At 41.6% G+C, this 23,411-nt stretch overlaps 4 protein-coding genes and 2 non-coding genes across 11 annotated transcripts in view; 2 read left to right on the top strand and 4 right to left on the bottom strand.

Annotated features, from left to right (window-relative positions):
* The window catches only part of SMG6 (SMG6 nonsense mediated mRNA decay factor), a 186,969-nt gene extending 186,778 nt beyond the window's left edge, over window positions 1–191 (bottom strand). Inside the window, exon 1 of the mRNA XM_033090204.1 lies at window positions 45–191. Coding sequence (XP_032946095.1) covers window positions 45–132 — 88 coding nt within the window. The 5' untranslated portion in view covers window positions 133–191. The remainder of the gene's footprint in view (window positions 1–44) is intronic.
* Window positions 191–12,778, top strand: SRR (serine racemase). Of its 2 annotated transcripts, XM_033090210.1 has the most exons (9): window positions 191–432; window positions 3,673–3,907; window positions 8,209–8,380; window positions 9,768–9,894; window positions 10,070–10,173; window positions 11,192–11,311; window positions 11,442–11,516; window positions 11,995–12,204; window positions 12,559–12,778. In XM_033090210.1, the coding sequence occupies exons 3-9, from the start codon at window positions 8,213–8,215 to the stop codon at window positions 12,772–12,774; spliced, it is 1,020 nt and encodes a 339-aa protein (XP_032946101.1). In that variant the 5' UTR covers window positions 191–432; window positions 3,673–3,907; window positions 8,209–8,212; the 3' UTR covers window positions 12,775–12,778. The 2 variants fall into 2 exon arrangements, with proteins under 2 accessions (XP_032946101.1, XP_032946102.1); XM_033090211.1 differs by lacking the exon at window positions 3,673–3,907.
* TSR1 (TSR1 ribosome maturation factor) lies at window positions 11,523–22,000 on the bottom strand. The gene is made up of 15 exons (XM_033090208.1): window positions 21,885–22,000; window positions 21,594–21,697; window positions 21,057–21,276; window positions 20,807–20,941; window positions 19,996–20,420; window positions 19,073–19,232; window positions 18,158–18,315; window positions 17,695–17,891; window positions 16,835–16,997; window positions 16,379–16,489; window positions 15,511–15,643; window positions 14,098–14,214; window positions 13,587–13,727; window positions 13,411–13,485; window positions 11,523–13,287 (listed from the first exon to the last, which is right to left on the bottom strand). Exons 1-15 carry the CDS (start codon window positions 21,979–21,981, stop codon window positions 13,109–13,111), a joined length of 2,415 nt encoding a protein of 804 aa, XP_032946099.1. The 5' UTR covers window positions 21,982–22,000; the 3' UTR covers window positions 11,523–13,108.
* LOC117014136 (small nucleolar RNA SNORD91 family) lies at window positions 15,283–15,377 on the bottom strand. The gene has a single exon (XR_004421440.1). It is a non-coding gene; the product is annotated as a small nucleolar RNA SNORD91 family (small nucleolar RNA).
* LOC117014135 (small nucleolar RNA SNORD91 family) lies at window positions 16,139–16,233 on the bottom strand. Its single transcript, XR_004421439.1, has one exon. It is a non-coding gene; the product is annotated as a small nucleolar RNA SNORD91 family (small nucleolar RNA).
* A 1,118-nt stretch (window positions 22,001–23,118) lies between the features above and the next one.
* SGSM2 (small G protein signaling modulator 2) overlaps window positions 23,119–23,411 on the top strand; it is a 31,962-nt gene continuing 31,669 nt past the window's right edge. For 2 of the 5 annotated variants that reach the window (XM_033091314.1, XM_033091310.1), the window contains exon 1: window positions 23,119–23,360. In XM_033091314.1, coding sequence (XP_032947205.1) covers window positions 23,304–23,360 — 57 coding nt within the window. In that variant the 5' untranslated portion in view covers window positions 23,119–23,303. The remainder of the gene's footprint in view (window positions 23,361–23,411) is intronic. The other 3 variants (XM_033091311.1, XM_033091309.1, XM_033091312.1) reach the window with 2 other exon arrangements.

The raw sequence follows: 23,411 nt of genomic DNA, 5'->3' as shown, positions 1-23,411 counted from the left end.
CGGGGCGGGCAAACCCGGCCCAGGAGCTGGGCGGCGCGATTCACCTCTGCTCCCGGCCTGCGGAGCCAGAGTGGTCAGGATCCCTCGCAGCTCCGACGCGGAGATCCGGACACGCTCCAACCCCTCCGCCATCTTCGCAGCTGCTGCTAGAGCTGCAGCTACTTCACCACCGCCGCGCGCAGCCAGGAAACCACGACGGACGGGCGGTGCGCGCGCTCACCCACCTCCCACTCTTTTCCCCGCCCCCTCTCGCCCTCCTCCCCAAACGACGGTGGCCGCACTGGGAGGAAAAGCGCCGAACGCACGTTCGGCCGCTCGAGAGAGGAAGAGCCGGGACGCGAGCCTGGGCGGGGAAGGCGTGCGCCGCGCGTGCGCAGAGGTGTGATCGGGGGAAGGTGAGCTGCAGCTGGAGTTGGAGGCGCGGCGCGTGAGGTGAGGTGAGGCCAGGCCGGCGTTGGCGGTAATGGCTGATGTTGCTGCTGTGGTAGCCATCGAGGACACCGGTGCTGGTCTGGGGCTCGGGTTGACCGAGACACCCCACAGTCCGGCCCCCTCCACTCGTTTTAGGCCAGGGTCTCCCGCCACAGGCCCAAATTAGTGCCCCAGGCTTTTACTTTGGGACCTTAAAGATCTTGTGAGAGTAATTATTATCCCCCCCCTTTTTTTTTTTTTTAAGAAGAGGAAACTGAATCCCAGAGAATTGTAGTAAATTACTTAGGATGACACAAGTTGGTAAGAACCAGAGTATCAGTCTTTTCTTTATGGCAAAGTACATCCCCGAGCCTCAGGACTTTTTCTTTAAAAAAATAGTGTACTTGGCTCTTACTGAGGGAGGGGGGAGTGTGGAAGTAAATCAGGAGGTATTATAAGTCGATTTGTGTATTCTTGGAAAAATTACTTGACTTTTTTGGATCACAGGTTGATTTTTTTTCATCCTTGAAATGTAACTCGATCAAAAGACTGGTACTTTTAACTTTTTGTTCAGAAGCCCCTGTTCAGAGCTGTGGTGAAACTCCCTCCCCCAAGTCTGCTTCCCTCTACCTGTTGCCCCTTCCCAATCCCACATAGTCTATTGAACCTCAACACCATCAAAGAATAGTTACAAATTATTCCTTAGACTGGGCCTAAAAGATTTGAACAATCTCTGACAGAACTCATTCAGTTCCTATTATGTGACAGACACTTCCGCCACCAGAAGGTTAAATAGATGGAGAAAGTCAGTAGATACATGAAAAGATTCAGTGGTTCAGAAGAAGGAATAATTTGAGTGGTGGGAGCAAATGGCAATCTCTAAAACAGATATGAAAGAAATAGGAAGAAATGTTCAAATCTAATTTGTTTTCACATTGAAGTTGGAGAGGACGTTGCATCCATTTTTTTTTAAAGATGGAAAAATAATCTAAAGAAAACTTTCTTAAACAGGAAAAACATGATTGCCAAATTAATGCAACAGTGCCAGTGAACTGCAGGTGAGATATGCCAAAAGTTAAACCAGCTCAAGAAAACTGAGAAGAACTCAGAGGGAAAATATGATAAAAACTGTTAGAGATGAGGATAGAAGACATGGAGAATGGATCCAGAAAATAATAATCAAATATGAACTCCAGAAGATGGTAACAGAATTGACTCAGGAGGAACAATAATCAAAGAAATAATAGAAGAAAATTTACTAAGCTGGTGAAAAATTTTGAATTTAAGATTTCAATTCAACCCTCAGATTTAAAGGGCTCATGAAATATCAGGTAAAAATAAATGAAAAGCCAACCATATTTACAACTGTATCACAATGAACACTTCTGAGTTTAAAGAATTAAAATAATGTTGACATGGAACAGTCTTCAATATGTTATGTTGAATTTTGTATTTAAAGTCAGTTGTGGGACAATATATAGAGTATGGTTCTATATGAAAACAGCAAAACCATTTACTGTATATGTAAATTTCTATATAAATACATCAGAAAAAGTATGGAAGAATACATATCAAACTTTTAAAGTGGTTATCTTTGTAAAAGAGTAGAGAGTGAAAGGTCTATATACTTCTATATTGTTTTACATTCTTATAGTAGGGATTTGGTCACATATTATGTGAATAATCCAAAAAACAACAAAGCAAATTTGGATAATGGGGGAGGGAGGAATTCAATTTCTAAAAACAAAAATTGTACAGGTCATGATTGCTGAGCACAAAGTAATAAAACTAGAAATGAATAACCACAAATTAAACAAAAACTTCTAACCACTTGGAAATTTTTTAAAAACACCAATTTTAAAAAACTCATGGATCGGGGTAGCTGGTTGGCTCAGTTGGTTAGATCTTAGTGCTCATAACACCAACATCGCTGGTTCGATTCCCACATGGGCCAGTGAGCTGCGCCCTCCACCAGTAGATTGAAAGCAACACCTCCACAACTAGATTGAAAAAAAAACAAAAAACAAACGACTTGACTTGGAGCTGAGCTGCGCCCTCCACAACCAGATTGGGGGGAAAAAAACAATGACTTGATTTGGAGGTGACGGATCCTGGAAAAACACACTGTTCCCCAATATTCCTCAATAAAAATTAAAAAACAAAAAACGAAAAAACTCATGGGTCAAAAAAGTAAATAAAACTAAGATCATGGATTCTTCAGAAATTAAGATTAATGAAAATATTGCACACAAAACCTATGGTATATTATTAAAGCAGTACTCAGAGGAAAATCTGTAGCCTTAGATGCTTTTATTATTAATTTAAAAATGAAAATTCAACAAGGATAGAAAAAGAAAAGGAAAATAGAAGGAAGAAATAAAGATAAAATCAGACATTAATAAGGGAGGGGTAGACAGCTCGATTGGTTAAACTGTGGTGCTAATAACACCAAGGTTGCCGGTTCGATCCCCTCATGGGCCACTGTGAGCTGCGCCCTCCTTAAAAAAAAAAAGAAATATATATATATATATATATATATATTATTTTTTAAAAAAATAAGGGGAAAAGAACAGTACTTGATAAATAAACTGAGCTCATTCTTCAGAAATAAAATAGACATGAAAGTAAACCCATTTCTGGCAAAAAAACTAAAGGACATCCTCTTGGATGTCTCATAATTCAAACTTAGCTCCTCAGGTCTCTGATTTTCCCCTAAAATACTTGTCTTCAAATTATACCGCCATCTAAGTCAAAACCCAGGAGTTATCCTCGACACTTCCATCTTTCTTCATATTCAATATCAGGCTATGTCTCTACTATTTCTAGGTGACATGGAATTCATCACCTGAACATTCTCTGCTTCCTTTTCTCTTGAAAACTGCCCCTCACTCTCACTCAGAAGTACTTTTTTGTGTGTCTTTCTCTTTCCTTTTTATCTTCTTTCCTCCATCACTCCCTTCGATTGCTCCTATATTTCCTTCAGGTGCAGAGATTTGAGACAATCATACTATTTGGTTCACATTATCATCAAGAGGGCCTTTCTCATTTTATCTTTTTTCCCTTCATTCCAATTCCCACTCATGTTCCTACCCTCCCTGGTTAGGTCGCCACGTTTGAAGTACGTCCTTGGATATACATTTATGTTTGAATAATATATAGTTTTGTGTATGTATGTGTTTTAAATGTACATAATCGATATTGTGTGATAGAAATCACTGTTTCTTTTTCATGTTTCTACAAATACTTCTGTCTATTGCATAGTATTGTCTTAAATGACCTCATACCCTTGGCCACTGGTCCTGGGCCAAGATGGGCCAATCACAGTCCTTACCCAGAACTTTTTGAACTGAAACTAAGAAAGAAAGAAAATCCCTCTCCAATGTGCAAGCTATAAAATGTAAAACACAGGAGCTGTCAGCAGCCACGCGTCCTGCCACGTGGAACCAGCTGGTCTGCAATGAAAAAGAATGAAGCTGACATGCAGAAAGCAATAGAGGTGAGAAACAATGAGAGTCTCGGAAAATCTCAAGTTCCTGGTTCCAACTGTTCCTGAAGCTCCATATCCTGATCTGCCCTTCCCCATGGTTCAACTTTTCCTTTGATTCCATGAGCCAGTAAATCTCATCACCTCCATCTTATTTATGCCTTAGCCAGTTCAGATTGGGGTTCTATCACTTCAAGAGAACTAATTATAATCTCCAAAATGTAATTAACTCTTCCTATTTTATTTTTAAATTATGGTAAAATACATATAACATGAAATCACAACCGTTTTAAGTGTACAGTTCGATAGTGCACATTTACATTGTACAACCAATCTGCAGAACTCTTCATCTCACAAAATGAAGCTATACCCATTAAACACCTTCCCTTTCCCCACATCTCCCCAGGATCTGGCAACCCCCATTCTACTTTCTATGAATTTGACTACTCTAGGTACCTCACATAAGTGTAATCATTAAGTATTTGTCTTTCTGTGACTGGCTTATTTCATTTAGCATAGTATCACTAAGATTCATCCATGTTGTAGCATGTGTCAAAATTCCCTTCTTTTAAGGATGAATAATATTCCATTGTAAGTATATACCAGATTTTGTTTATCCATTCATCTGTCACTAGATACTTGGGTTGCTTCCACCTTTTGGCTATTGTAAGTAATGCTGCTACATAGATATACAAATATGTCTTTGATACCCTCTTTGAAGCATTTTGGGTATATACCTAGAACTGAAATTGCTAGATCATACGGTAATTCTATATTTAATTTTTTGAGGAACTACCATACTGTTTTCCATAACAACTGCACCATTTTACATTTCCACCAATAGTGTACAAGGACTCCAGTTTCTCCACATCCTTGCCAACACTTGTTATTTTCTGGGTTTTTTTAGTTTGTTTTTTTAAACTAGTCATTCTAATAGATGTAAGGTGGTATCTCATTGTGGTTTTGATTTGCATTTCCCTAATAATTAGTGATATTGAGCATCTTTTCATGTGTTTGTTGGCCATTTGTATATTTTTAGAGAAATATCTATTCAAGTTCTTCACCCATGCTTTAAGTCAGATTTGTTTTTCCAAAATGTATCTTGATTTTTTTTCTACCTACACTTTCACCATCCAAGCCACTGTTGTCTTTCATGTGGACAACTGTAATACTTCTTAACTGAATTCCCTGATTCCACTTTTATTTCTTTACTTTTCATTCACTATGTAGCCAGGTGATTTTCTGAAAATATTAATTCTAACATGTCATTCACCTGCTCAAAATTCTCCAATGGCATTCCACTGCTCTTAAGAAAAAAATTCATGAGTCATGGTCCCTTATGATCTAGACCCTGGCAACTTCACCCTCATTTTTTACCACACTCCCCTTTGATTACTATTTGCAGATATATTGGCCTTCTTTCAGTTCCTGGAATATGCCAACCTCTTTTCCTCCTGAAGGCTTGCACACATATTATTCCCCCTACTCTGCTCATTCGTCTTAAGCTATGGGTCATAACTTAAATATCACTTCTCCATAGAGGGCCTTCCCTGATCTAAATAAGGCCCCCATTATAGTATCCTATCATAACACACTTCCCTAATCATAAACCACCTATCACTATTTGTAAAAATGTATTTATTTTTGGATTACTTATTATACATCTATCCACTAGATTATAAGCTTTGAGAGCAAGGACAAGACTATTTTTCTAACATTATATCCCCAGACCAAACAGTATCTAACATATAGAAGGTGCTCAATATTTCATGACTGAATAAATGAATGAATACCACAGATATGAAGAATACTTAGAAACAATATATATACTACTAAATTTGAAATTTTAAATTAGGTGATTTTGCCAAAAAATAAAAGTTACTGAAATTGAGGAGAAGGTGGCAAATCCACATTAAATAAATAATTGAAGTCACTGAAAAAGTTACCAGAGGAATATTTATAAGGTAAAGACAAATTATCTTTATTTGGAGATAACGTGATTATTTGGAGAGTAAACTGTAAAACTGTTAGATCTAATAAGGTAATCTAGTATCCTATTACATGATAAATATAAAAAATCAATAGCTTTCATATACATTGTCAGTAAGCAGTGTAAAAATCTAAGGAGAGAAATATCTTCTTAAAAACAACAAAAATATATTGTACTTTGGCATAATCATTTATATAGGATACAAACTATGAAAACTTTACTGAGAAACCTAAAACAAGAAGACTTTACTAAACTGAAATACACCCATGTTCATGGATAGGAAGACTGACTATTTTTAAGTGTCAATTATGCCCCCAATTCATTTCTAAATTTCACAGTGGAATTTCCTGCAAACTTGAGAAAGAATTTCTAAAGTTCCTTTGAAAGAATTTATGTGTGGGAAAAGCCAATACATTTTAGAAAAAGTAATCAGGGAAGAACATTAATGAAAACTGGAAAAAGAATTGGCTCGATCAATGTAACAAAATATGAAGTCCAGAAAAGCCCTAAGCATTAATAGAAATTTAATTTTTGATAAATGTGGCATTTCAGAGGAAAAGGATGATTCGGTTAGTAAACAGTGTGTCAAAGATTCATTAAAGAGTAAGTGGCCAATAACTATACAGAAAAATGTTCAGTCACTATTAAAGAAATGTAAATTCAAACTACCAGACGTTTCATTAAATTGACATAAAAATGATACAGCAAAAGGGAAGGAAAATGGACATTCCTTAGAAACTGCTGTTGAGAGTGTAAATTGGAGTAATCTACAACTCTTCTGGATCAGTTTGGCAGTGGCTATCAAATGTCTTAGAAGTGTGCATGCCTTTTGATGCAAAGCAACCATTGGTGGAATCTACCCGAAGCATGTAGATACACAAAGATCTTGCAATAAAGCTGTTCATTACATCATTATTTATTAGAGACAAAAAAAAAAATCTCAATGTCTCAATGTTCAACAAAGTTATATGTAAAACTAGTATTTTTGTAAAAAATATTAAGCCATTTTAGAAGTTGTATACCTATTGATAAGCAAAAATTCTGAAAGAATCTTTGAAAAGTATATTTATACTTTCTAGTCTGAAAACAGCATGTTACCAAACCTGTCAAAGTTTTGTGTGCATATACCGGGGGTGCCAAAAAAAATGTATACAAGTGGACACTGATCAACGTTGCTCAAGCAGTAGTTCGCCGTAATCAGAAGTGTCTGGACGCTGATGGTAACCACTTTGAGCACCTCTTGTAACTGCAGAAGTCATACATGACTTGTATTCATCTTTTGTTATTGGTACACATTATTACAATTCTAATTGTTTTTTCCTTTCTTAAAATGTGTATACATTTTTTTGGCACCCCCTGTATAGGTGGTCCTGGAAAGATAAACACCAGGGCTTAGATAGCAATCATCTTGGGGAGGAAGCAGATTAAATTCTGTTTTTCTATTGAACATTCATTGTTATTAATAAGGAAAAGTAAAGAGAAACTTCATGTTTAAATGCTACAATAAAAATAATGAAAAATGGAAGCATAATGCAGTTATTGAAAATTATAATTGTGAAAACTGAAGAAACTGAGCTAAATGGAGTAGGAGTAAACAAAATGTTATCTTTGGTTTGATTTTAACTGTCATGTTATTGAAAGACAGAAGGAAATATAGAAAATGAACAATTCATTAAGATGGTAGGATTGTAGACAATTTCCCCCCCCCCCCCGTTAAATAATTTTTTAAAATAAAAATTTATAGCAGATTTTTAATCTAGTTTATTACAATAATGGAAATGTAGAGACCAGTGGCAGTCGAGAGATGGATGGTATGGGTGAGGGGTGGGTTTTAAGCTTTCCATAATCACCACCAATTCCTATAAAGCTTCACCAGAAAAAATCTTACATTTACTATAAAACTCAGCTTCAAGACAAGTTCCCTTCTGTACAAAGATTCTGGAGCCCCAGTAATGGAGACATTTCCCATATTAACACAAGCCCCAGTTCTGTTTTCCTGTGTTGTGCATTTAAAGATTTCTTTTTTTTTTTTTTTTTTTGAGTAAGGCTCATAACAAAATTGCTGGAAAGGTACAGAGATTTCCCAAAATTTCCCTGTCCCCTACACATGCACAGCCTCTCCCATTATCAACATCTCCCACCAGAATGGTACGTGTTACAACTAAACCTTCATTGACACATTACCACCCAAAGTCCATAGTTTACATTATGGTTCACTCTTAGTGTATATTCCACGGGTCTATGTTATGCATTTTCAAAATATGTTCATTGAACACATCGTCTCAGACTTTACTTTGACCCCTTTTTTATTCCTGGGTTTCAGAACCATGAGTGCTCAGTACTGCATCTCCTTTGCTGATGTTGAAAAAGCTTATAACAACATTCAAGATTTTATCCACCTCACACCAGTGCTAACGAGCTCCATTTTGAATCAAGTAACAGGGCGTAATCTTTTCTTCAAATGTGAACTCTTCCAGAAAACTGGATCTTTTAAGGTAACAATCCTTTTTGAGTGTTATGTATCTTTTCAAACCCCATTCACATATAAATGTATTTGATTCCCTGACTACCCAATGAGGTAGGTAAAATTAGTATCTTTTCATAGCTGAAGAAATTTTCTTCTGATCAAATCCTGGTTACTTCGAGCCACTTTTACACAATCTCAAAATTCCTTATAATTAGGGTGATGATATAATTTACTATCCAAACTAGGTCATGTTTTAGAATGAAGAGAGACAATAGAGACCACCCTGCACTGTTGCAATGCAAAAATGGGCAAGTGTGATCATCTTGTATAACCAAAGCATTCTCTTTGTGTGAATTTGCTCGTCATTGATACTTTATTATGAATATAAAAGGCCTAAGCCTAGCTAAATCCTCATAATCTTTTTCTACAAAATATGTCAGTGCCTTTCCTATGCAAATAGCCTTCTGGATGTTGATTCATTACCAGAATTTTCTGACCATTTGTTGAGCTTTAAGATCCTTTCAGGTAAAAATCTGAAAGATGCATTTAGTATTGTTGACTGAGTTATTAGTGTTTATTAGGTAAATTTAAGATTGTAAGAATCTACCTTTCTCCCTGCCCATTCACTGAGAGCTTTTATATTAAAACAAAACAAAAAAATTCTCCATTCTTTTGCCCTTTGCTTCTGTCATGGTTTACTCTATATCACACATCAAGCACTTACTTTCACTAATTATACGAGGCATATAAACACTAGGCCTTGCCCTGTATCCATACTTGCAGGGTAAGACAGGCTGGTCAACAAATAGGTTTATGAGAAGTGTCTTAAGAGAGATACATACAAAGTGCCATGGAAGAATAAAGAATGAAGTGACTAATTTTGCCTGGGAGATCAAGCAAGTTGAACCAGACGATGTTTGATCCAAATTTTACAGGATGAGTGCTTGTAGCCACTCAGGGAATTGAGGGGAAAGAACTACAGGTAGAGGTATGAGCATGCTCAGGGGTGTGAGCTAAACTGGTAGGAGGGAAACGAGGAGCAATTTAGGATGGCTACAACAGTGACAGAGGCAGTAGATGTTGAAAGGCTGCAACTTATAAGGAATTTGTACTTGTGACAAAAGGCAAAGAAACATAACATTTGTTTTTAAAAGATCACTTTCATAAACTAGTGGAAATATTAGATGAGAATGATCTGTGAGGTAGGGTCTGTGAGGTTTGATAACACACAAGTTGAGAAATGAGGCCTCACTAAGGTAGTGACAGACGCACGAGATAATTTAGGAGGTAGAATCAGTAAGATTTAGTAATGGGCTGGATGTGCAGTGTTATGAAGAGAAAAATCTAGAAAAGTTTGGTTTTTTTGAAAACAACTTTTAAATTAAATACACAAATTCACCATCCCTCTTTTCCAGATCCGTGGTGTCATCAATGCAATCAGAGGCTTGATGCCTCCCACTTCAGAAGAGAAGCCCAAAGCCGTTGTTACTCACAGCAGTGGAAACCATGGCCAGGCTCTCGCCTATGCTGCCAAATTGGAAGGTACTTGGTTAATTTCTCAGGGTACTGGGTAGGATCATCAGAGTGGAAAAGTATCCTTCCTTTCACTGAGATTGGTAATAGCTGTGGGAAATAAACTATCTGATTACAAGCAACTGAATAGAAATTTCTATCCTAAATTCTCACAATTTGTACTAAATGTGTTTCTCCATCTCAGGGATTCCTGCTTATGTTGTGGTGCCCCAAACAGCTCCCAACTGTAAAAAATTGGCAATACAAGCCTATGGAGCCTCTATAGTGTACAGTGAACAGAGCGATGAGGTAAGGAAGAGAGCAATATTCCAACCTTTTCTGTCTACACTCACTCAGATAATCTCATTAATCTCATAGTTTAAAATATCACCTATACTCTAACTCTAGCCTTGACCTTTGCACTTAACCCAGATTTGTATATCCAATGGATACCCAATATTCCCACTTGGATGTCTTAATAGGCATCTCAAACTTACTATGTCCAAAACCAAACTCCTGATCTTATTTCCCCTATACTAATCATCTTCCAGTCTTCCCCATCTCAGTAAATAGCAACTTTTATCCTAGTTGCTCAAGAAAAATTTTGCAGCCATCTTGATAACTCTTTTGCACCCCACATCCAAATCTTAGTCCTACTTTCAAAATATTTCCATAATCCAACTACTTGTAACAGCCTCTACCATTCAAACCAACATCAGTTGTCACCTAGATTCAATAGCCTCCTGACTGGTCTCTACTTCCACCCTTGCCCCACTGGTCTGTTTTCAAAGAGCAGCCAGAGCTATCCACTTGTCTCGTCAGCTCAAAATCCTCCAATGATTTCCCATCTCATACACTGGTGGAACCACAGTTCCAATATACAAGACCTAGATGAACTGGTCCATTCCTATCCTTCTGACATCATCTCCTTTATTCTCCTTCAAACACTCCACGCTAACCACACTAAACAGCTTCTCAGAAAGGCCAAACACTCTTACACTGTAGTCTTTGCACTTAGAATTACTCTTTCCCTGGAATATTTGGAGGTTGGACTGATTCAAATCTATTAAAATGTTACTTTATCAGAGGCCCTTCCTATGTACCCTATATAAATTTTCTTCATCGCACTTAGACACACCATATATTTACTTACTTTATTGTACCCCTCCCGTTATAACATAACTCCCTTGAGCACAGGGACTGTTCTGTTCAGTTATAACCCCAGTGCGCAAAGTCTCAAAAAAGTAGATGGTCAATAAAGTGTTAAATGACTGAGTAACTTGTTGGGAACTCTGTTATATACAGATAAAGTACATTATTCTTTCAGTCCAGAGAAAATGTTACCAGAAGAATTATGGAAGAAACGGAAGGCATCATGGTACATCCCAACCAGGAGCCTGCAGTGATAGCTGGGCAAGGGACAATCGCCATGGAAGTGCTAAACCAGGTAAAAAGGCCTACGCAGTTCTTGAGCTACCGCTAAACCTGATGTTTATCTATGGAGTCAACTATTTTATATGTGTATATAAAACTGGTTATTATGGGTCTCTTTATACTTTACATTCTTTCTCCTAAAGGTTCCCTTGGTAGACGCACTGGTGGTACCTGTAGGAGGAGGAGGAATGGTTGCTGGAATAGCAATCACAGTTAAGGTGAGAAAACAGCTTCTGGAGGACTCCCCCACTTCACCATAGAGGACTTTATTTTACATCATAGTACACTGTAGTACTTGTTCAACATTCCCCCCAAATTGCTCTTCCTTTCCATCGTTCCTTGACACTTGAGATGGAAAGCCCTTCTCTGCCTCACTACCCTTTTCTGAACCTGCCAACTTTACAGCACATAAACAGTTACAGCGAGTGGCACCCTCGCAGTCCTTTCCCTGAATTCCATCTCACCAACCTACTATCTAAGTCAGGGGCTACTCTTTTCCCAAGTTACCAGTAGAACCAAATGTGATCGAGGCAACTAAAGGCCAGTATTGGGCATACAATTTAAAGTGCTTTAAGGTCATATTTTCAATACATCATAGAGAAGGCTCTTACTTGGGCAGAAAAGTGTATTTTACTGCAGGCTTGCAGGCAAAATGCTGTGGTTAGTGGTTAAGGTGTCTAATATTCCTCTTCCCAGGCTCTGAGACCTAGTGTGAAGGTGTATGCTGCTGAACCCTTAAATGCAGATGACTGCTACCAGTCCAAACTGAAAGGGGAACTAACCCCCAACCCCTATCCTCCAGAAACCATAGCAGATGGTGTCAGATCCAGCATTGGCTTAAACACCTGGCCTATTATAAGGGACCTCGTAGATGATGTCTTCACTGTCACAGAGGATGAAATTAAGGTGAGACTCCAACGGGAAAGAAAATAACAAAAAGAATGGAACAAGTTTTTAAGCAAAAGAAAATTAAGTAGCAACTCATCCACTTGGGAATTGACTGGGTGACTTCATGACATGTGGGAGGGTGTCCTAGATATTAGGACAACCCTCTCAATAGAAGCAGAGTTAGGTTAAAAAAAAAAAAAGCCCTATTCTTCACTGGCGAGCATATATGTATGTGTATATATGTTACATATATGTTATATATACACATACATACATACATACCTCATTTGGTCTTTAATTGTGAAGGCCAACCAACTAGGCTCTTTCCCCTTTTCCCATTTCACTAACTGTTACTCCCTTCTATACCAACAGTATGCAACCCAGTTGGTGTGGGAGAGGATGAAACTGCTTATTGAACCTACAGCTGGTGTTGGAGTGGCTGCTGTGCTGTCTCAGCATTTTCAAGCAGTTTCCCCAGAAGTAAAGAACATTTGTATTGTGCTCAGTGGTGGAAATGTAGACTTAACCTCTGTAACTTGGATGAAGCAGGCTGAAAAGCCAACTCCTTATCAGTCTGTTTCTGTTTAATTTATGCATAAGAAAGAAGTGGGATTCAGTGTCTCTAGACACTTGGAAATTTGGTTTCCTTGTCACTGTCAACTTCCCATCTTACTCTTCAACAGTTTTCAAAATCCTAATGGAGAGTGGGTATTTCAATAAGATTTAGTAGTTTTTTGGACTAAGTGGCAGTAGAAAAACATCCATACTTAACTGAGACACTTTGTCAAGGCCAAGAAAAAACCTTTTGCAAAAAGGGGCAGCAGACCTCTAGGCTCAACACAAACTGTGCCCAATTGCTACCTGTAGGTTCCCATCCCTCAAGTGCTAACGAGTAGCAATGAGAGGGAATCTAGTAAATCCATTACTCCGTGTCCACTTCAGGCACCGTTGAAGAAATCTCACTTTTCACCCAAGGTACCGGTTCTGGTACATATGGATCATAAGTCCATTTGGGGAAAACTCGTTTATAGAGGTTCATCAGTACTGTGTCTTGAGATTTTAGCTTCCCATCAAAACTGCATTTCATATGGCCATGAGTACCTAGAAAGAAAACACAGCAAGTTGGTCAAATGAAAACAGAATTTGAGCCGTGGTCTTCTACCCCTGTAGATTTAGTAGCACTGGGGAAATCCAGACAAGGTTCCAAACGCCACGTTCTCTTACCTAAAGGCTCCTTGATGTGTCCTCTGCGGCCCCACTTTGTTCGCAGTTCCACTGGTTTAAACCACAGCACATCCTCTTAGAATGAAACACACAGACCAAGATGAAACATTTCCCCACAAAATGTAAACCCAACCTTCACCCCACAAAGGCAATCAGGTCCCATCCTTCACACCTACCTCTACTGAAGAACATGTAACGCACCACTGCCATCTTAGTAAAAATTTTGAAAGGATGACCACTCAGAACAACTCTCTTGATGACCATTCTGTCCGGATCCACTGACAATAGATGGCCCGTGGCAATGAGGCTGTGCATTCCTAAAGAACAAAAGGAATCTACAGAACCAAAGCCTTCATGTATTGCTCCAGTCTTTAAAGGAGGATGCACTATGCTGCCCTCCTGGGTCCATAGCACAGATTACTAAGTGCTACTCTGGCTGAGCCAGTCCTTAGAACCTATCCTAAATACAGCACTCTGAGCAGCCACTACCAATTAGCTAAAGTTTCCACGCAAGGTCAAATCCCATTTGTCATCCTTGCCTTAGACCCACTGTGAAGCTGAGATTGGGATATTCCAAAAACCATCATTACCTCTTCATACCAATAGGGCTCCCAAATCTAAATACAGAAAACTGTGTTAAGACTATTAGGGACCTGCAGGTCTGTTTATTTCTGTAACACAACTTACCATTGCTATTCTGTTTGAAAAGCAGCACAGATGCAGGAGGAAAAGTGATTGGGGCATATACTGTCACCACCTGGGCCATGTCAGCAGTCAGGAATCGCTGAAATTTATGTTTATCCGCTGCCATAATGAGAGTTAAAAAATAAAAATCAAAAACATTTTGAGAAACTATAGGTAATCCAGAGACCTGTGAAAAGCTGTAGCACTGCATCTCTTAAACCCAAGGCAACTAGTGTTTCTTTACCCCTCTAGTTCTCAAAATATTTTCCTGCCTCAATAGAACTGAAAGATATAAAACCCAATTCTATGAGAGTGATATTTTCCCACTAGAGGCAGAATCTTGGAGCCTGGACTATATTCTGCGTTTCAAAAAGTTCTCCAGGTGATTCTGATACCCATCACCCCTACCTCCTCTGAGAATCAGTGCTTTGTGTAGAATATGCCCACTAAATCAACAGCTCTTAGTCTTGAGTGAGGATTGACAAACATTTTCTATAAAGGGCCAGAGAGTAAATATTTTAGGCTTTGTGGCCATACAGTCTGTTCCAATTACTCAACTGTCACTGTAGTACAAAAACAGCCACTGATAATACATTAAAAAAAAAAAAGTACAACTGTGTTCCAACAAAATGTTAGCAAAAACAAGTAGTGGGACAGATTTGGTCCATGGGCCATACTCTGCTGACCTCTGATCGTGGGGACTATCTGCAGCTTGTGTTTTTACCTTTGATGAAACCCTCCTTTTTTAATACTGTAGTTACAGGGAAATAAAATGTTTTAAGGGAAAGAAAAGATAATCCCTCATTCAGACAGCATGGCTGGTGTCTGAATTATCCAGAGCACCCATTAACACTGCCTTCATCATCTTCCTCTGGCCGTTGCTGAGAGCTGAAAATGTCTGGGTGATGTTCAGAAGCCCCCAAGTTAGTACAAAACGTCTTCCCACTTCTAATGTGTAGGAGTACAGTAACTTTTGCCACAAAAGTGTCCCTGGTCACCACTCTCCAAACTCATCCAGTGTCGACATCTCAGAAGCCACACATCTCTGCTCTATCCAACTGCGGGCTACCCCTACCCTTCACCAACACTACCACTGGCACATCAGATGCTAAGAGTGTCACACTTTGACACAACATTTTTATAAAGCTGCCAACTCCAATTCAAAACCTACTCTGGAACCCATACACATGGCAGAGGAGCCTCAGCACCACACAGAGGCTGCATCCCTGGGATGCTTCAGACAGGTTCAGACATTTGGAATAAATACATCATTGGTTCCTAAATCAGAATTCTGAAAATGCCTAACTCAGGGACCTAGAGTTTGAAATTGTATACTCTGCGCTTCCCCACCAAAAGTCACAGTTCCCCAAAAGACAGTAAGATGGACAAGAATCCAGAAGGTTCCCCACTGCTTACCTGCAGTGTGCTGAGAGAATAAAGGCGAGGCTCGGAAGCGCCTGAACCCACAGTGGAAGATCAGCTCCTCTTTAGCTTTCACAGGTTCCGTGTTGCCAGGGTGCCGGCTCACCACCATATTCAGTACTGACATCTGGGAGCCAAGTAAGCAAAACAGAACTGCATTATCGAGGAGTAGAACAGCTTAACCTGAAAGAAGGCAAACCAAACTAACAGATTCAGATTCACTGTTAAGAACGGCCAATGCTCAAATGTGGTGGAGTGTAGATGATGGGACAGTCATCCTTTACCTTCACCAACTGGCATTTGAGTCGAACACAGGCTGGTTTTCAGAGCTTTCACGTACCCTTTTATACTAGTTGACAGGCCTATGTCTAACATGCAAGAGCCCAACCTCTGCTCGATGGCCAGTGCCTTTAAGCCACTCACGCATCACTCATCTCAAAACCACACTCATTCAAGCCCCTTTTTCCTCAACCCTTACACTGACCAAAGGCCAAAGTTCTCACACACACTCCAATCTACATGACTGCTGGGCAAGAGAAAAGAGATCTACACATTGGCATAAATCCTCTTTATTTTTAAGACTGCAATCTTTGGTTAAAATCTGGTATGACAAACATACTTATCTCAGAGAAGTCTCAGAATCACATAGAGTTTGCATCACTGAGATGCTTCAGACAGGTTCAGACATGTTGGGTAAAACCATCACTGACTTCTCTATCATCCCGATTCCTAATCCTACAGGCAGATTTTTCACATCCCAATGAGCAAAATATCTGTCCTAAGTAAAAATTTAGACTGTCAGACAAAACTGGTTGGATTGGAAAGTTTTCTAACTCTCATTTCCCACAACATACTAACTCACCTTCTGTTCATGAGGTAGTAAAGAAAATGCAATCAAGGGTGCTCCCCGCCTGAAGTGCTCAAGCACAGACACAGGTACTGCAGAGACATGAAGTGTGACATACCAGCCAACCTGCCAGAAGAAAGCAGAAAACAATCATGCAATTACTCTTTAGGCCTCAATAACGATGAAGCATTTTTCCAAATATGTTAAAGAGTCTCATACGACCCTAAAGCCAAACCTCGCCCTTCAAATTTGCCTTTCACAGATGCCTCAACAACCCACATTAAAGCTTCTCAGTTAACATTTCTGATACGTCTTTGTTCGCAATGTCATTCTTATCACTGACTCAGTGGCTCCTCTAATTAAGCTATGGACAGCACAAAACTAAGGGACTCTCGCCAAGAGAAGGAGTAACGGAGGGGCACCTTGGCCAGTGAAAGTAAATTGTAGAGCTGGAGAAAGGAAGGCAGATACCTCTGCTCCTTCGATCTCTTTTTCCTCAATCTCTTTAAAGATGCGTTTCCTAGTATTAGTAAAGTTCTGAAACTGAAAGATGCGAGCATAATCTTGAGGAAGGTTTTCCTTAGGATCCCAGGGAGATGTCCGGAAGCTCTTGAGGCCTCTGTATTTCTGAAATCTAGAATATAGGAAATTTTATAGGAATTAATTGTTAAATTTATATGGTGCTACTTACCGTTTCACTCAAGTCAATAATACGGCTCTAACTTAAAGAACTTTTATCACTCTCTCTCAAAATAATCTAGTAGCCTAGGTCAAGACCACAGTTCAAAACAGTTTTTAATAGATATTTCAGAACCAAATCCAAGCTTCTCACTGAGAAAGGACAAAGAATTTACAGTGGCTCCCTGGTGCTTACCAGGGAGTATCTTCTTAACCAGACAAACATGATCCTCGATAAAAACCTTACGTCTCTAATACCCAACGTAAGCTCTCTGGGTTTAGTCAGACTCACCTCCAGAGCAGAAATGATCATCTACACCTTCCTATTTTTATTCTTGTGGTTCTACCCCAACTCCCCAAAATCTCCAAACATTATATACTTCAATTGAGTATTAGCTCACAGAGGAAGCATATGTTAATTAACCTTCGTATTTCTCATTAAGTACGGTAACATTATTAGTCTATACCACACAGTCTGGAACTTGATTATACATTACTGTTTGCTCTATGTATGTCTTATTTTCCTGTATAGAATGTTAGCCTTTCAGGAGCAGAGACAATATATTTCCCTTCTTTTGCATCACACTGATAAGGTGTGAACCACATAAGGTTTAATAAAAACATGTTGACTGATTTTAGACTTGTTGACTAACCGAATTCTAGCAGCCACATCACGGGGGGTATCTACTTCATCTGGAAACATCTCTTCCAATCTTTCTTGTTTATATTTCTCCAACAGTTTTTCTTCAGCCTCTTCATCCATTTTCTCATCATACAGATCATCACGTACAGACTCTCCTATAGTCATAGTTTCACATTCCTCCTCTTCTTCCTCTTCACTACTTTCATCCTGTAAAATCAAGGGTTACAGTTTCAGAAGAAACCCACACCTGACTATACCCTAAAAGCCATGAAGCTAAGAATAAAATAACTTTAATAGGCACCTAGTCCAAACCAGTATCAATTCTAAGAGACTCAGTTATAAAACAAGTCTCAGTCCCAGCAACTACAAAGCCATTCCTAACAAAGTGACCACACAACCCTCAGGGTCAGGAATACACTTTGACTAGCCTTTGGGGCTGTACACAGACGTGGCGTAAGGGTCCATTTCCTTACCTGAGATACCTCTTCCATAAAATCCTCATGTTCTACATCATCATATTCATCTCCTTCCCCACCACTTTCGCCATCCTCATCCAAAATCCATTCAGCTTGGTAACTGGATGTTCCTTTAGGAACCTTCTTTACCACCTTGGAACTTTCCTTCAAGAAGTCTGTAAAAGCCCAAACAAGTAAATTATCAGGTTGGTGCAAAAGTAATTGTGGCTTTTGCAATTGTTTTTAACCTTTTAAACCACAATTACTTTTGCACCAACCTAATATATACCTCTTTTCCCCCTATTTGGGTATTCTCACATAGGCAAGACAGTATATACTGCTGCCAACACCGAAAACTCTAGCAGTTGCTATGAGCAAAACAGACTACCACTTCAGCTGCCTCAAAACTAGCACTACTGGGGGCAGCCGGATGGCTCAGTTGGTTAAAGCGTGTGCTAGTAACAACAAAAGTTGCCGGTTTGATTCCCACAGGGGATGGTGGGCTGTGACACACCCCCACCCCCACCCCGCAACTAGATTGAAAATGGCAACTGGACTTGGAGCTAAGCTGCGCCCTCCACAACTAGATTGAAGGACAACTTGACTTGGAGCTGATGGGTCCTGGGAAAAACAGTTGCCCAATAAAATTTTAAAAAAGAAAAAACAAAAAAAACCTAGCACTACTTAATAAATCTTGTAATGAATCCAAAGATGTTTGTTCATTAGAAAACAATGACAAGTGATTTTGAGAAATACAGCAAAACTGTGTCCAGTGTTTGCTTAATGCAAACATACAGCATTTAGGATGAGAGGATACAGACCTCCAAATACATCCTCGTCCCACTCTACCTGATAGGTTCCTGACTGTGAGCAGCTAGACAAAATCCACAATTCCAGGCCAGGTGAATTACAAACAAGTTTGCCATTACCAACCATTTGCCTCATTCAGCTCCTCCTCAGTGGGCCAGGTTTGCTCCCCCTCCATTGGATCCGGGATAACCTCTGTCTGCAAAGATTCTTGTCTATCGGGGTCTGCCTTCATTAGAACCTTAAGGTCTTCTTCCATGTCAGTTACAGCATCCATATCACAAATCTAAAAACAAAAAGCATGTGATAGTCAAACATTAACCAAAAATCTACTAAATCTAACATAGTCAACAGAAAGATCCAGAAATAACAAACATAGTCCTCCAGTAGATGAATGAAATAGAATGAAACAGAAAGCCACAACTTGTCAAGTTTTTTCAAATGGTTCTATTTCTTAGCATTTTAATTCTTCACCTCTGCTTGGCTCTTGAGGCCTTTCATAATCTGGCCCCACTCCTACCTTACTCCCATCAAGCTGATTTCTTCAGAGTTCAAAGAAACCCTTTGATCCATCACTGTGCTAGCTTCACGTTGTCTCTATCTTCTACGATATTCTTTCACCTCTCTTCAACTCATAAATGACATCCATCCTTCTCAACACTTGGCTCAAGTCTGATCTCTGCTGTGAAGCCTGCTAGTCTATTTTCTCAACTTCCACAGCAGGTCTGTACCTCAACCACTTTCTCAATCTTTACTTCACAGGTGCTTGCCATTTTTTTTCTGACCTAATTGTCTGAGGAAAGAGACTGCATCTTGTGTCTTCTATAAACTCAGAGCCAATTGCTGTGTAAGGCATCTACAGAATGCTGGATTAATATATAATATAGCAACATATTTGTAGTTGACTATTGCCTTACTTTCAACTGGCCCCCAGGGACCAGTGTAGTTGTCTAGGTGTGCAAAGACTACCTTCTCTGAAGTTAGTTCCCATCCTACACCAGCTTACACATGAATCTACAATACAAAGTCTTTAAAAACATCAATCTTACCTCCATTGCCATGCCTGGGTCCTTCTGAGATTTGACCACTCTAGGATTTAAGGGGAAAGGGTCCACAGGGGCATCTATCTGTTTCATCTGGAAATCGCCGTGTCCAATGATATGCAGTAAGCTATTTACACTCAGAGTCTGCCCACGAACATAGCCTGAGATTTTCAAGGTGCCCACCAAGTTATTCTCTTCATTAGGCACAAAGTCAGCAGCAGAAGCAAAGAGGTAGGCCCGCCGATCTCGAAAGGCAAGATGCCGTTGCTTTTGGTTAGCCAACTGCCTGAGCAGCATCCCGGCCTCCTGTTGAGTGTCTAATTGGAGGAGTTTGTCATCAGGAAAGCGCTTCTCCACTACTTTACTTAGCTTCTTTCTGGCATCTATTTGTTTCTTCGGTGGGAGGCCAGAAATTCCCTGGATAGCTAATGCTGTGAGCAAAAGAGAAAGGGCTTCATGACCTGTTGATTCACTATAAGAAAATAACCCCTGCAAATTCACAAACAAGTTCACAAGAAAAAGCTACCAGTTGTGAGCCCAAAGATCACTGGGAAACTCAACACTCACCTACGCTAAAGAAATTTCACAGTAAAACTTCAACCCTTCTTCCTCTGGGCAAAGAGTAGTATAGATAAAAAGGCCCCCTGCCAATTTATAAATCATGGACCAAATTTAGGCCATACATGTACAACCCACCATCAGCTGAAAACAAGTTATATTCCTGAATCAAGCATCAGGCATAGTGCCTGGCAAATCATAGATGCAATGAACGCTATTTCACTTCCTTCATGGCCTCCAATATTCCCCACATACTTACTATAGGTGGGAAGTCCCTGAGCGAAGAGGCAGGAAAGGCAGTAATCCCCGGTGCTATCCCAGCCTTCTAGTGGATCAAGGAGGAACAGGATGGTATCAGCCACTTTAGCCAAGTCTAACACAGTGTGCAGATCCTCTGGAGACAGAAGACAAAGTCAGCAGGAAGAGGTGGTCTGCACCAGCACATTATACGAAAAAATATTACCACTACTCAAAACATAATGATAGAAAATCCAGTTGTATACGCTAACCTGGCCTTGCAGATGTGAAAAACCACCGATGTTTCAAGCGGGGGCATAACAGCATAAAGCTGTGGGTGCTTCCCCAATCATTCAAGTGTACTGTTCCAGTGTTCCTATCCTGAAGCCTCTGGAAGGCCTCTGGCAGGGAAATCCTGTTGTGCAGGGGCAGCACCAGTACCTGATGAGGAGGGCCATCCTTGCTGCCCAGCTGCCTCTTCTCTGCCAGAACCTGAGAATAGAAAGAATCAGAGAGCATCTCAGTGTTTCAGTACTTCGTTCCAGTATTGCATTTCCCACAGTACAGATGTCCCACATCCAGCACCTCGCAAAAAGCGACAAATTTGTGGTGGGGCTTGGGGAGTGGGCAGGAGCTCAGACCAAAGCAAAGAATGCTCTAGCCTGAGTCCAGACCCGCACCCCTGACTTGTGCTCTCGGGTTACTCTCCATCTCCGGTCCCTTCCCAGGGTCACATTTTCTAGTTCGAGGCATTATCAGCCCAGAACGATTGTGAAGCCACACCATCCCCAATCCCTGTTCTCTCTCACCGCCTCCTTCTTCTGCTTTCGGAGCTGGCTGGCACGATGCCTCTGGTCTACTCTGCTGAGCTCCTTCCTCACCTTCTTGCTTAGGGTTTTCGGTGCTAGACGGCCTGGAGGGAGGTCAGAAAGGGCTCTTGTGCAGGGTCTCACAAGAAGGTCAAGAAAGGGGACTCCCTTCCGCCCACCTTAGAGCCTTTACGCGGCGTACAGGCCGGAGGTAGGAGCTGTGTCTGGGCATGGAGAAAAGCAGTTAAAATCGACTAAACAGCCGTTCTTTCTCCAACCCTATCTTCTTACCCTTGCCGTCCCGCTGCGCAGACCCCCGACCCCGATGCCGCCCGCCTTTATGAGCTTTATTCTGCTGCTTGAGCGGGCCGGAGCGGTGCGCCGCCATGCTGCGACTCACGTGTACTAAGTCAACACTACTTCCGGGCTGGACCGAGCGCTTCCGGTCCCCTCTTTGGGGCGTGCCCTCCCAGTGGCGGGGCGGGGCGGGGCAGGGATCCCCTGTCCTCTAGTGAGGGTCCTTCCCACCAGCCTCTGAAAGCAACGCTCCCGCCTCTCTACAAAACCGCGTACTAAACTTTTCCCACGCCGTAGTCTGCGGTTGGGGGCTTTAAAACTATGGATGTATACTCAAGGTTTGGACTCTCAGTCTCGGGGAGTCTGTGTTTTCTCCTCTGTATTTTCATTTTTTTTTGCGGTATCAAGTTGCATCACTTAGGAAGATGTCAAACGGAGGATTCTCCATTCCTGTGGAAGAGGGCTGAGCCCCTCCTCTCACCTAGTTTCTACATGCCGCCCCTCAAGTTTGCAGCAACAAGTGTTCTTTATCACTTTGAGCAACCTTATGTCCCTCGATTCCCTTGTTGGGCTGCTGAAGTCTACAAGGCAAATCGCAGAGAAGGTGCTTTCATCTTCACCGGCTCGGTACAAGTTCCCGCAGGTTCCCTTTACCCCAACCGGCGCCCCCACCTCCCACATAGTTGCAAGAAGAGCAGGACTGGACGTAACGATTCCCACGGAGGAGGAAGAGCTTGCCGAGCCTCTTTAGGTCCCGGGCGGCTGCGGTCCCATTCGTTTTCCCAACAAGCTATGCAACAAGGGCGACCGGCTTGCCGGGGTTTTAGAGCAACGATGGAGCTCGGGCTTTTCTGAGCCTGGGGGCTACTCCTGGCTTCCCCTTCGCCAGACCCGTCGGGAAAACGAGCGGATAGAAATCAGGGGGCGTCTAGCTGAATAGAAGCCAGCTCCTGCGCGAACGACTTTCCCCTCAGCCGCGGGGCCCAGGGCGCGCCCCGCCTCCCCGCGGGTCGCTGTGGGGGCCTGGCTGCAGACGCTCACAATGCGGGTTCGCGCCCTCGGCTGTGGAGCCGGCGCGTTGCCATGACAGCGGCCCGCGTGGCGCGCTCCCGGGCTGGCCGCCCCCAGGCGCGCGCAGCCTGCCCCCGCCCCGACCCCCCCTTCGCTCAGTGCACCCCCCGCTCCCGGCTGTGGGAAGGGGCCGGGCCAGGCGCCTGACGTCTGTGCGGGGTTCGGAAGATGGCTGCGGAGCCGAGCACCGGGCAGTGGCTGCGGCGGCGGCGGCGGGCCGGGACCGCGGTAGGCGGGGGCTCCGCCTTGCGCGTGTGGCGCTGAGCCGAGGCGCGGAGGCGGCGAGGGCAGCGTGGGGCTTGGGGGGCCGCTCGGCACAGCCTACTGGCCACCCGCCGCACCATGGGCAGCGCGGAGGACGCAGTTAAAGAGAAGCTGCTGTGGAACGTGAAAAAGGAGGTAAAGTCGGGGCAAGGACCCCCGGGGGTCTCTGGTCTCTGCCCCCGCGGC

The sequence above is a fragment of the Rhinolophus ferrumequinum genome, chromosome 21 (assembly GCF_004115265.2).
Source record: "Rhinolophus ferrumequinum isolate MPI-CBG mRhiFer1 chromosome 21, mRhiFer1_v1.p, whole genome shotgun sequence".
Lineage (NCBI taxonomy): Eukaryota > Metazoa > Chordata > Mammalia > Chiroptera > Rhinolophidae > Rhinolophus > Rhinolophus ferrumequinum.
This window is presented reverse-complemented; position numbering and strand designations above follow the sequence as displayed.